General features: G+C 41.7%; 1 protein-coding gene and 1 non-coding gene across 5 annotated transcripts in view; both read left to right on the top strand.

Moving 5' to 3' along the window:
* Window positions 1–2,119: 2,119 nt before the first annotated feature.
* Window positions 2,120–13,496, top strand: part of LOC117095186 (POTE ankyrin domain family member I) — a 58,745-nt gene continuing 47,368 nt past the window's right edge. For 3 of the 4 annotated variants that reach the window (XM_033231920.1, XM_033231918.1, XM_033231919.1), the window contains exons 1-3: window positions 2,138–2,680; window positions 7,170–7,284; window positions 7,444–7,617. In XM_033231920.1, coding sequence (XP_033087811.1) covers window positions 2,214–2,680; window positions 7,170–7,284; window positions 7,444–7,617 — 756 coding nt within the window. In that variant the 5' untranslated portion in view covers window positions 2,138–2,213. Of the gene's footprint in view, window positions 2,681–7,169; window positions 7,285–7,443; window positions 7,618–10,396; window positions 10,504–11,830; window positions 11,969–13,496 lie in introns of all 4 variants that reach the window. The other variant, XM_033231921.1, reaches the window with a different exon arrangement.
* On the top strand, window positions 13,228–13,334 carry LOC117095461. The gene has a single exon (XR_004442002.1). It is a non-coding gene; the product is annotated as a U6 spliceosomal RNA (small nuclear RNA).

The following is a 13,496-nucleotide window of genomic DNA, read 5'->3' as shown; positions in this document are numbered from 1 at the left end:
CAACTTAGTGCCCAAAGTACCCCTGGGCCCGGCATGGCTGGGCTGGAACTCGGGATGCAGCTCAAGCCTTGTGGCATCTCTGGGTTCTCTGTCCACTGAGGGTGCCCTGGGACCCAAAGGTGCTGGGAAGAGATTGGCTTTTCCCCAGCCTATCCTCATGCCTAGCACCCCAGACTGTCCTTCCTAGTCCATCGCCCTGGTCACATTCCCCAGGGCAGCTCAGGGCTTTGTTTAGGGATTTACCGTAGTCAGGTGCTTAATACCTGCTGAGACCTGCAAGGCCATGTGGGCAGGTGGGAGGTGCTCTTCGGTGAGCACCCCCAGCAGCCAGCAGGGCAGTCCCCCACCCAGGCGTCTGCGTGCTCCGCTTGTGTTTGACTGTTACAGCCCTTCACGCCAGGGAGAGCACCTCCCATCCCTCTTGTCAGGAAGGACACAGACAGCAGGTGCCTGAGGGCAAGGCATTTGCCAGGTAACACAGGCTGTGAGTGCTGGAGCCGGGATTTGAACCCAGATCATGGCACTCTGTATGGGGCAATGGAAGATGTGGGGATGTCCATGCAGGAAGGAAGGGCAGCCCGGTCCCACTGAGCCCAGCTGGAGGAAACTGCTCAGCCCGTAGCTGAGGAGAGAGCCCAGGAGGCCAGGTTTCCCCTTGCTTCCTGGCTCAGAATCACAGAGGGACAAGGAAATTTAGTGTGTGTGTCTTTTTTCGTTTCATTCAAAATTTAGTTTATTATCAAGCAAGAGGAGCTTATGCAGCAGGAGGGTTGAGGTGCCACTGCCCTGGTCCAGCTCAGACGCCAGCACCAGGGAGGCTCAGTGTCCTGTTCCCAGGATCTGCATAGGGGGGTGACTTTCTGCATCTCCCCATCTGTGGGAGGTGCTCCTCCAAGCCTCCTCTTGCCAGCCTGGACACAGCAGCCTGCACCTTGACCCTGCTGCATGCCAGTGGAGCAGAGCCCCCCAGGCCAGAAGCCCCACAGCTGTTGGCTCTGGCTTGGACACCGGGCAGGAGGCACTGAGGCAGGAGCTGGCTGTGATCCTGTGACCGCAAGTGCCCCCTCGCTGATGGCCTCGTGTTCTGGGTGCCGACCAAAGAGGACCAAGTGTGGAAGGCGCCTCAGGCAGGCGCTGGGCTCGGTGGGTGTCTTGTGCTCCACAATTTTGACGCTATTTGCAGCCAGCTTCCTCAGCCGGAGTTCCAAGCTGCAGCCGCTGCCACGCACAACAGCATGACCAGGAGTGTCTTGGGGGCTTTCATCATAGGAGGCTGTCAGTATCCTCAAGTTCCAGGCGCTCAGCCTCAGTCCTGCTTCAAGAGGCTTTTTCCTCCCACCGGAGGCTTCTCAATGGCCCGAAAGCCCGGCCATTGACTCCCGCGAAGTTTGCTGGGAACACAAGGCTGTCAGTGACATTCATGGCGCCAAGACTTAACCATGCGGGTTGCACGGATCCGCCACTGTCTGTGCCACGTGCACTGGCGCCACCTGAGATGCACGCCGCACGCGCACGCCGCACGCGCACGCCGCACGCGCACGCCGCACGCCGCACGCGCGTAACGGTTTGGCTGGCCTGTAATGGTTTGGCTGGCCTGTAACGGTTTGCACGCGCACGCCACACGCGCATAACGGTTTGGTTGGTCTGTAACGGCTTGTACGCGCACGCTGCACGCGCGTAACTGGTAACTGGCTGGCCTGTAGCGGCTTGCACGCGCATGCCACACGCGTAACTGTTTGGCCTGTAACGGCTTGCACACGCACGGCACGCGCGTAGCGGCTTGGCTTGGCTTTGCGTTCTTTGCTTGGCTTGGCGTTGGTCGCTTGGCCTGCTGTTCCTCCTTGGACCTCCTTGGATTGACGTTTTCTCCTTTGGGTTGACGTTTCCTCCGTAGTTCCTTTGCTGGGCTTGACCTTTTCTCTGCTGGGTTTGGCATTCCCTTGGGTGGGCTGGGTGTTTTATTGGGGGGGGGGTTGGCCCTTCCTGGGGTGGGCGTGGGGTTGCCCCCGTGGGTGTGGGCTTTCCCCGGGTGGGCGTGGGTTTTTCCTGGGTGGGGTGGGCTGGGCTCCCCTGCGGGGGTTGGCAGGTTTTGGCTGGGATTGATCTTTCTCTTCAAACAGATCGGAAACCAGGAGTTACCTGCTAGTTGGTGAAACTAGTTGGTAGACGGGATCTGCTCGCTGCCATCAGCCTCCCCTGGCTGTTAAAAGCAGATGGTGGCTGAGGTTGGTTCCATGCCGGCTGCCTCCTCTGTGAAGAAGCCATTTGGTTTCAGGAGGAAGATGGGCAAGTGGTGCTGCCACTGCTTCCCCTGCTGCAAGGGGAGCAGGAAGAGCAACACAGGCGCTTCTGGAGGCCAGGACGACTCTGCTATGAAGACACTCAGGAGCAAGATGGGCAAGTGGTGCTGCCACTGCCTCCCCTGCCTCAGGGGGAGCGGGAAGGTGGACGCTTCTGGAGACCAGGATGACTCCGCTGTGAAGACAGTCAGGAGCAGCAAGAGCAGCGTGGGTGCTTGGGAAGAATACGACGACAGCGCCTTCATGGAGCCGAGGTACCACGTCCGTCGAGAAGATCTGGACAAGCTCCACAGAGCTGCCTGGTGGGGTAAAGTCCCCAGAAAGGATCTCATCGTCATGCTCAAGGACGCTGACGTGAACAAGACGGACAAGCAAAAGAGGTAACCGGGCCTGGGCTGGGAGGAGGAGGGATGTGGGGGGATGATGGAGACATACCCACCTGGCGGGGGAGGAGGGGGGCCTGGCTTTCTTGTCTCCGCAGGCCCCACACCACCCTGGGTGTGGAAACCTCAGAGAGGTCAGAGAGGTCAGGGCACAGGTCCCTTTGTGAGCAGCAACACAAAAACAAAACTTGAGCTGATTTCCAATCCAATTATAATTTCCCTCACAGAACACTGATAGGTTGTTTTAAAGTGATTTAACTCGAAAAATTAAGTTGATGCAGCAGATTATTTTTAATGTACACATTTTAAAGCAATGCTCTATATATTATAGAAAAGTGTATATTGAGAACTAAGAATGAAGCCCCATAACATATCAACTTCAAGGCTATTCTTCAAGTAAAATCCAGTATGGATTTTTTTATCAGTGTACCCTATGTAAATATGTTATTTACTGAGGAATCTTAGAAGGCAACTGAAATGGCAAGAAGGTTCGTGTGCTTGAAAAGGAAGATTTAATTTTCTGAAGATGTGAGCTTTTTCTATTTATCACTTTTACCTAAGCTAAATAAAAATAGCAAAGTTTTAGAGTTTTTTACACATGCTGTCTTTTATTACTGTGATAAATTATTTTTTTGTAACAGAATGGAAAAAGACTTGCTTTTCCAGATATCAAAATGTGCGTGTGCTATTTCCACAAATTGTTTACAGCTGAAAAGATCAATGAGTGGAACAGAATAGGAAATCCAGAAATACCCAAATATATGTAAGAATTTAGCATTTGATGATGGTGATGTTTTGTATTATTTAAAAAAGGTAGATTGTTCATAATTCATTTTTGGAGAAAACTAGCTAGATTTTTATGTCACAAAAATAAGTATAGATTAAAAATTTTAAATATACAAAAGGAGAAACATACCAGAAGAAAACACAAATGCCTATTTATATATGCATATATATATATATATATATATATATATTTTTTTTTTTTTTTTTTTTTTACAGTCTCACTCTGTTGCCCAGGCTGGAGTGTAGTGGTGTGATCTTGGCTCACTGCAATCTCTGCCTGTTAGGTTCAAGCAATTCTCTGCTTCAGCCTACTGAGTAGCTGGGATTACAGGTGCCTGCCACCATGCCTGGCTAATTTTTTTTATTTTTAGTAGAGATGGAGTTTCACCATCTTGGCCAGGCTGGTCTTGAATTCCTGTCCTTGTGATCCACGCACCTTGGCCTCCCAAAGTGCTGGGATTACAAGCGTGAGTCACCGTGCCCGGCCTATATATGCAGATATAATAAAATAAGCTCATTAAAATAAGCATTTTAAAATTGGGCATAGTACTTTTTAGCGTATCTACCAGTGACCTACATATGTAGGAAAACAGTGTTCCTGGTAGGAGAAGGAATTTAAGTTAGAGGAATGAAATACTGTTTTCTACTTAAGTTAGAAGAGGAATGAAAGGCCGGGTGCAGTGGCTCACGCCTGCTATCCCAGCACTTTAGGAGGCTGAGGCAGGCGGATCACAAAGTCAGGAGTTTGAGACCAGCCTGGCCAGTGTGTTGAAATCCCATCTCTGCTAAAAATACAGAAAATTAGCTGGGCATGGCGGCATGCATCTGTAATCCCAGCTACTCAGGAGGCTGTGACAAGAGAATTGCTTGAACCAGGGAGGTGGAGGTTGCAGTGAGTCGAGATCACGCCACTACACTCCAGCCTGGGTGACAGAGTGAGAGTCCATCTCAAAAAAAAAAAAAAAGGAATGAAATACTGTTTTCTATCCACAAAGTTTTTGACGATGAAGAACAGTGGTATGTATATAGTTGTTCAAAGTTTAAGTTGCTGCAGCTTTTCAAACAGACACTTTAGTGGTAAGAACCACATTTTTAAAATGTATTTTTTTTACTGATCAATTCCATTATACTGAAATATCTTTATGAAATAGATACATCTGTTTTTCTTAGTATTGCTTAAAACAGCAGTGTATTTAGAAGAATTCATAGATTTTATGAACAAATTTTGGTGCATCCATAGGATGGAATAATAAGTAACTATTGAGGGTGTCAGTAGATACAGAGATACGTTGACATGCAAAGATGTACTTTGCTATATCAAGTGAGAAAAAAATCAGTTTGTTACACATATACACAAACATAATCTGCTCTTATGTTAGCTGAAAATATGTAGAAAATATAATCAAACTGGGGAGGCTGAGGCAGGAGAATGGCGTAAACCCGGGAGGCGGAGCTTGCAGTGAGCTGAGATCCGGTCACTGCACTCCAGCCCAGGCGACAGAGCGAGACTCCGTCTCAAAAAAAAAAAAAAAAGAAAATATAATCAAACTTATTTCTGGGGATTTGTAAGTGAAGTTTTTCCCTTTCTCTTATCTGTGATTTCTGCAATGAACATCTGAAGTTTAGTTAAGGTTCATTAGTAATGAAATAATCCTTGGGAAGAGAAGGAATATGCTGCTTGCATAGATACAACTAATTTCTCACATTCTATTATTTATTTTTATTTCTGTGGGTGGCTGTCTTCTGTGAACTTTATCCTCTTCAGAAGTAGAGGGATTCTGTTTACCTGTTCCTGTAGTTTTTATTGTATATACATTTTATTATATAATTATCTTTTCATTATATATAGGTTAACATGTGTAAAAAGTATGACTCATTTTAGTTGAGTTATATACTTATGAAAATTAAAATAGCAAATATAAATGATTATTACTATTGCGAATGTATTCTCCTACTCTACAGCAGTTTTCTTTAAAAATATTGAACTCCCAAGCTGCGTTGATCCATTCTTTCAATCCATTTAGTCATCAGACATAAGCCAGACACCTATTATGTGGCAGGTGTATTCTACTATCTCTCAGGATCCTTCCATCTTTGAAAACTTCATGTTTACCTGCTGGGCATGAGCAAGCTGAGAGATTTAAAGTTGGAGCATTAGGACTTAATCTCAATTGAAGCTTTTCCTCCCTCCTTTCAAACAAAAACATTTCTGAAGGTAGAAAATAGTAAAAGATAACCTTTAATTGCCTTTTTGAAAATTTGTAAGTCTTGGATAAAGACTGTTTTAGTTGTTTTAAGAACTAAAATGTGGTCAACAGCAGGGACTACTATGCAGCCACAAAAGAAAGAACGAGAGCGTGTCCTTTGCAGGGACATGATGGTGTTGAAAGCCATTATCCTCAGCAAACTAACATAGGAAGAGAAAACCAAATACTGCATGTTCTCACTTATAGGTGGGAGCTAAATGATAACACACAGATACCTAGAAGGAAGGAACACACACTGGGGCCTATTAGAGGTGGAGGGTGGGAGGAGGGAAAGAAGCAGGAAATAGAATGAACGGGTACTGGGCTTAACGCCTGGGTAATGAAATCATCTGTCCAATCAACCCCCTTGGCGCACGTTTACCTGTGTAACAAACCGGCACATCCTGCACCTGTACCCCTGAATGTAAACGTTGAGAAAAGCTCTACAAGTAGTTTCATAAATCCATTTTAAAAGAGAAAATTTATAACAGTCTTAAATCCTAATAGGAAAGATTGGAAATATTTGATGTACATACGTTGTATAAATCTAAGTATTGAAAAAAATGAGCCCATGGTATTTATTTGAATTTCCAGGTTTTCTTTGGCTTAAAGATTTTTGAAGACCAAAGTAAGAATTAGTTTATTTTAGAAATTTGTTTTTGTTTTCACCTCAACCTTCTTATTCCATAGTTTTTTTAAGAACTAAAATTTATCTAAATGCTGGTCATCTGACTGGAACCGCCCCAGACCTGTTATAACATACTCTACTTAATGTAAGGCACCAGGGGTTGTATGATGCCCTGTTACTTTATGTCTCAATAAGAGAATTATTTAAATGCTGCCAATTATAGTAAATCATGAATTGTAAGTGGTATTTCAGTGGAGACAACATGGAGACAATGATCATCTTAGAATCACTGAAATACAACGTTACCTGTAGTCTTTAAAACATACCTGAAAGTGTAGGTATAATTGTATCATCTCACTTAATTCAAATGTCTTTTGGGTATTAGTAAAAATTATAATATCTAACAATTATTGAGCTGTTCTTTGTGTTAGGAACTATTCTATATCTTTTGCGTAGAGTCTCATTTAAGCATTACAGTGGTTTCCTGGGAGAAAGCTACTATTTTCATTCCCATTTTATTGATGAGGAAACTGAGACAGCAAAAGGCTAAGCAACAGCTGGGAAGCGACAGAGCTTCAAGTAGGGTTCCAGCCCAAGCTGAATGTCATCCAAGGGCTGTGCTCTTTCTATTCAGATAGGCTGCTCTTTCATTAATACAGCGAGTAATGAGAGGTAATAAATAGTGTGCTTTCTTCATGGGAAAATTAAATGTTTGTTTTGAAGGCAGAGTAATAGGAGGCTATTCAGTGTTTGCAATTACACGAATCATTGATGTGCCTGTAGCTAATGCACTACAATTTCCTAAAAAGTCTTCTCACTCTCCTAGGACTGCTCTACATCTGGCCTCTGCCAATGGGAATTCAGAAGTAGTAAAACTCCTGCTGGACAGACAAAGTCAACTTAATGTCCTTGACAACAAAAACAGGACAGCCCTGACAAAGGTATGCAGTAGCCAACTATATCAGCGTGAGATGGGTTTGATTTCAATACATAGCATAAAAATGAGTTTTCTCCTTTAAATGTAACTGGTTGGTGAAAGCTGTGGAATGTTACTTTGAATTCCTAGCATTTATAATTTGTTTTTGGTCTAACACCGACAGGCCATACAATGCCAAGAAGATGAATGTGCGTTAATGTTGCTAGAACATGGCACTGATCCAAATATTCCAGATGAGTATGGAAATACTGCTCTACACTATGCTATCTACAATGAAGATAAATCAATGGCCAAAGCACTGCTTTTATATGGTGCTGCTATTGAATCAAAAAACAAGGTATAGATCTACCAGTTTTCTTTTCAAAATACTGAAATGCATTCATTTTAACAGTGACCTGTGTAAGGGCCAGTTTTCCATATTTGGAAGCTCAAGCATAACCTGAATGAAAATATTTTGAAATGACTTAATTATCTAAGATTTTATTTTAAATATTATTACTTTCAAAGAAGCGTTCGGGGGTACAGTTTTTTTTTAATGCACTTGTGGTAAATACTTTTTTTGAAAACACTGAATTGGTAAAAGGTAATACTTATTATTTTTGAATTTTTCCCTCCTAGGTTTTTTTTTCCCTAATGAATGTAAAATAGCAAAATTTGCCCTGAAATAGGTTTTACATGCAAACTCCAAGAACACTTAAACATGTTTCAGTGAATAGAAATCCTGCTGCTTTGGCAAGTTCCTAAAAGACAGTAATAGATATGAGGTGGTGCACCTCTCAGTGGCAAGGCTTAAGATATTTCTGATTGCTCATGAGGAAGAAGTGGAAAGGGAAAAAGAGCAATCAGAAATATCAAGGCCAATTTGGAAATTAGGTAATAGAGGGAAAAGACCATGAAGAGGTTGTGTGTGCGTGTGTGTGTGTGTGTGTGTGTGTGTGTTTCTATCTGTGTGTTGTTCATTTATTTGTTTCCTTTGTATGGTGAGACAAGGTTCTCTTCAATTTTAGAGAATGACAGTTTTCATTTTGGGAGAGGGAGTTAGTGAGTTGTGAACTGCCCAGAGATCAATTTTAGGAGGCCTCTGAAGAACCAGATAGGCAGTGAATAGGTGGTCATGTAATGGGAAACCCTTGAGCAGAGGGAATAACAAGTAATTAACTGACTTAGTATCCTATTCTGGTAGAAATGGCCAATTAGAGTCTCAACTCTGCTTTCAAATCTAGAGTGTCTGGATGGGAAGGTGGGAGATAAGGAGCTTTAAGTAACAAGATCAAGTTGGATTTTGAGTTTATTAGACCTTGTTCTTCTCTTACCGGGGAAAATTATGTGGTGTTTTCAGCATCCTACTCTTTCCTCTTTTTGGCCAAATCTTCAAATGAGAAAGGGAATTGGTCACGTGGGTGAGAAATGAGACTGAAGTAACTGTTGCACTAGCTTCCAGCTAGAATTTTGTGTCCCAGTAACCTGAGGAAAATTTTTAAATAATAAGTCTAGGCTTTTTCCTGAAGATTTTGATAGAGTAAGTCCAATAAAGCCTAGATATGTATGTTTAAAAATGTTTTCTTGAAGCCAGGCATGGTGGTGCATGGCTGTAGTCCCAGCTGCTAGGGAGGCTGAGTGGGGAGGATTGCTTGAGCTCAGGAGTTCGAGTCTAGGCTGGTCAACATAATGAGACCCTGTCTCTAACAGCAATAACAACAACAACAATTTTCTCAAAATCTGGATACACACCTGCTTAAGAACCACTGAATACATAAATGTAATATGTAAATTCTTATATCTCTGAAACTTAAGATATCTGTAGAAGAGTTGGAGTTGGATATGTGCTGATTTCTTTAAATCTTTCCTATCCAATTACATTAATCTGACTTTTTTTTTTTTTGAGATGTGGTCCCACTCTGTTTCCCAGTCTGGAGTGCAGCCCCGACCTCCCCAAGCCCAGTTGGTCCTCCAACCTCAGTTTTTGTATTTCCCTTTTTTTTTTTTTTTGCTAGAGATAAGGTTTTTGCCATGTTTCTCAGGCTGGTCTTGAACTCCTGGGCTCCAGTGATTCACCTGCCTCAGCCTCCCAAAATGCTACGATTATGGGTGTGAGCCACCATTCCTGGCCTAGTCTGACTTTTATCTCTGTGGTGAGACATTAAAATGAATATTATTGGCAGTATCTATCAGCTTACAGAGTAATACCCTTTCCTTCCTACTGTCAGTTATTCGCTGCCATTCAGAAGGTCTTTAGAAATGTGCGGTGAGTAGTCTTTGAGTAAGTAGAGATGATCCTCTCGGGATTTTGTGTCTCTTTGTTATCATTGAAGTGCTTAAGTCAGTAAGTCGTTGTTAAGAGCAGAGTTTTCTCAATTAGAATTGTAGCAAATTCTAAACCGTGTTTTTGTCAATTGAAGCTGTATTATGGACTATCCAGTGTGTCTCTTAAGTATGTAGAGCTTTGGCATAATCAGCATGGCAGTTTTAAACACTAGAAACCATGGAGTTATTAAGAATACAGATAGGAATTCTGTTAATTTAGTTTCAGTAGTCCTATGAACTGAGTATCTATTTAGTTAACAATCTGGAAAAATTAAATACAGATAGATTTTAAATAAATAAATGTTGTGAAATTTTTTCAAATGGGCAGTATGAGTATTAATAGCAATTTTTATTGCACGTTGGAGCTTGAACTTTTGGTAAAACATGTGAAACTAAAGAAATATTTTACATGCAAATTATTGCTTTATACACAACAATTTATCTTAGGGTGGAGGATGTAGAGACAAAAGATCCAGCCCCTGCCCTCAAGAAGCTCTTTGTTTAGATGGGAAAAATATTATCATCCAATAATAGCATGCCAACTGCTGGGTTAGAAGTAGAGTCTTGGAAGCGGTAAATGTTGAAAGTGAGTTTTTGAGATGATCAGAGTTGATGTGGTGAGGCAGAGAAGGGATGTTTCCAAGGGAAGGAGCAGCATGTGGGAAAGCACAGAAGACTGAGAAGGAAGCAGCTACATTTTCTTTACTTTGTATACATGTAAGTCCGTAGGATCTTATATAAAGTTTCTGCTTCAGTTGAGGAATGTGTACTTTTTTGAATTACATTTGTTTTTGCTTTATATTGTTTTACAGCATGGCCTCACACCACTGTTACTTGGCGTACATGAACAAAAACAGCAAGTGGTGAAATTTTTAATCAAGAAAAAAGCTAATTTAAATGCACTTGATAGATATGGAAGGTATAGTTATTTCTTTTAATCTGTGTGTTGTTAACTAGCTTGATAGCTGTCACTCAAGTCATAAATATTAAATTAATAAGATTAATGTGTACTTATTGGGACATAGTGATCAGTATCAACACAAATCAGTCAGGTAGAAAAACAGTTATTTAGACTGGGTAACATAAAGAACAGTTTTAGTAAGATTCATCTTTTATTGTATTGACTGATGTTCTTTGTTGTATGATATTTTGGTTACATGATCTTATGTTAGCTAGAGGGATTTCGTATTAATGTTATGAAGTGTGAACTTTAACTTTCAGTTTACTTTATGACTCAGTATTGAACTTCTTAACCCTTTCTACCAGTTTGTAACCTCTGTGTCTTATATGCTTTTCCACTAAATTCGCTGTAGTCAACATAAATAGGGGTTGAAAATTCTTTTGTCTTTTCAATGACTCTGCTTTAAGTTGCTTTCTTTGAAGAATATTAATGTTAGCTTATCCCTACATGACAATTAATTGCTATTCCCACATACTGTGGGTTCAACAGCTTTCTTCCTTTTTTATTTCCAGTGTATTTTGATGTTTTTATTTTTAATTGGTATGGAAAGTGGGAGTGAAGATAGTTTTAAGTGGATACACTTTTCCTTTCATGAAGGCAAGCTGTAGGTGGGTGATAAAGAGAAAAGAGCTAGGCTTTGGATTCACACAAGACTGAGTTTAATTCCTAGCTTTCTTACCTGCTAGGTGTGTGACCTTGGGAATGTTATTTACTACCAAATATGTTGTCATATATGAAAAGTAGGAGAATATATCCTTCAAAGTTGTGCATAATAAGTAAGAGAGATATATATGGCACTTAATTCAGTGCCTAGTACATGTTTATTGGCATCACTAACTGACACTCCTGTGACTACTATTCTTACCATTATTATTATTACTGCTTTCAGCATGCAGAGAGCTCCTGTTTATCTTACCCCTAGCTGATTTTCTATTACAGCATATCAGTCTAGGGAAGCTGTGATGAAATCTTCACTTAAATCTTTGTCCACTTCAGATAAGTGGCCCTAACATTGTTTCTTGCCCATCAAAGGACTTTAAATTAATAGCTTCTACTATGCAATGCCCCAGTGAGATAAGAGGTTTCCTTTTTGTCCCTTCTTTTTAACCTTGGTGGTATTTTACAAAGATGAACACTTGAGCACCCAAGATGCTCTGTCTTTTGGTGCATGTAAATGTTTGATTCTGCATGGAGAGACAGGATGTTAAATTGGTAAAATATATCAAATTAGCTTTAAAAATAACTGTATTGCAGTTCCTAAGGGAGAAATTATCTGTCATTTTAGAACTGCTCTCATACTTGCTGTACGTTGTGGATCAGCAAGTATAGTCAGCCTTCTACTTGAGCAAAATATTGATGTATCCTCTCAAGATCTATCTGGACAGACAGCCAGAGAGTATGCTGTTTCTAGTCATCATAATGTGTAAGTGTTTACGTTAAAAGGCGAGTTAATGCTAAATTGAGGATTAAAGTAATTATAACAACCGCATCTTACATATCAGGTGAGATGTCATAGTTCGGTTCAGGTAGTCTTAGAATGGCAGTCAGTTAGTCCACTTCATCAGCCAGAAATCAGACATAAAGCAAGACAAGTTAGAAGTACCAGTGGGTGGAGGATTCTTTATCTCAGGACTTTTAAGACCTTTATCCTTAGAGATCCCAACATTGTTCATTTCATCCAAGTATAACACCTATGCAGGGGATAAAAAATAGTGTCACATCTTTGATTTTTCTGATTAGTTATTTGGGTCTTGAAATGTCCAGTTTAGCAGAAAGTCTTGTACTGTTTTCTGGGGACTGTCTCCTACATACTCCATGAATTTTTCAAGAACCAAAGGGGTTCACTAAATTCAAGGAAGACAGTCCCTTTTATCAAGCCAGAAGGAGGAGGAAAAAAAGGACATACCAGTCATTCTATTGTTTCCATTGTTTCTGTTGCTGCATTGTTGCCACTCAAACTGGTCCTGCTGCCTGGTCATGGTTGACCTTTGACACCAAGATGCCCTTACTGATTCAGATCCCTCAAGCCTTCCTGGAATTCATACGGTGACTTTGAAGTTACAACATATTTTAGTTCCCATACCTATGCTTATATGCTCAGCCATTGTTCCCAAAGCACCAGCACCCTGCTCTGGCTGCTGGGCATCCTGACTTTATCTGCAAAGTGAGCAGATTGACCCTTCCCCTCACATTCAGAACCTAATGTGGAACCCACATCTTAGCCAAGAATTAGCTGAGACCTTCATGGTAAGAGATCCTTTGAGGCGGTTGTTGGTCTTTTCTCTAGCAGATATTGGATGGGCTTGTTCTAAAGGGTTAGAGGGGTTCAAATAACGTGGGAGAAAGAGATCAGTGTTTGTTTCTTCTTCTTTGCTACCAGATCTGTGCTGTGAGGCCCCTTTATATCCTGTAGAGAGCCTTAGGCAGGAGAAAGTCCCGTAGGAACCTTCCTGAGCAGGGGCTCCCGGTTGTGGTTGGCCCCTGGAGTGATCTGTTTTACATGATAATGAAAATCGTCCAAGCTACTTCTGTCTCTAGCTCAAGATTTTAAAATATTTTCAAAGTCTACCTCATAGGAAGCCATTGAAGAGAATTCTCAGAATCTCAAGTAGGTTAGTTGGACTTAACAGAGCCAAGCCTCATCCATGACTCATCACTAATCATGTGTAAAAGTAGGGCTTTGTGCTTGCTTCGGTGACACATATCCTAAAATTAGAACAATACAGAGAAAATTAGTGTGGCTTCTGCATAAGGAGGCAGCACAAATTTTTGAAGCATTCCATATTCTGTGCAGTCACTGAAGGTCATTTGACTATTTGCTGACTAGCTGTAAGGAAACACTGTGAAGCAAAGCAAAAGACGGGTGCCACCAAAATACTGAAATTGTGATTTGCGCTGCAAAAATCGTCATGTAAGATGGTCTATGAGATGACTTATAGCTGAATAACATG

The sequence above is a fragment of the Trachypithecus francoisi genome, unplaced genomic scaffold (assembly GCF_009764315.1).
Source record: "Trachypithecus francoisi isolate TF-2019V2 unplaced genomic scaffold, Tfra_2.0 Lachesis_group13, whole genome shotgun sequence".
Taxonomy (NCBI): domain Eukaryota; kingdom Metazoa; phylum Chordata; class Mammalia; order Primates; family Cercopithecidae; genus Trachypithecus; species Trachypithecus francoisi.
Note: the sequence above shows the minus strand (reverse complement) of the source record. Positions and strands in the feature narration are given on the sequence as shown.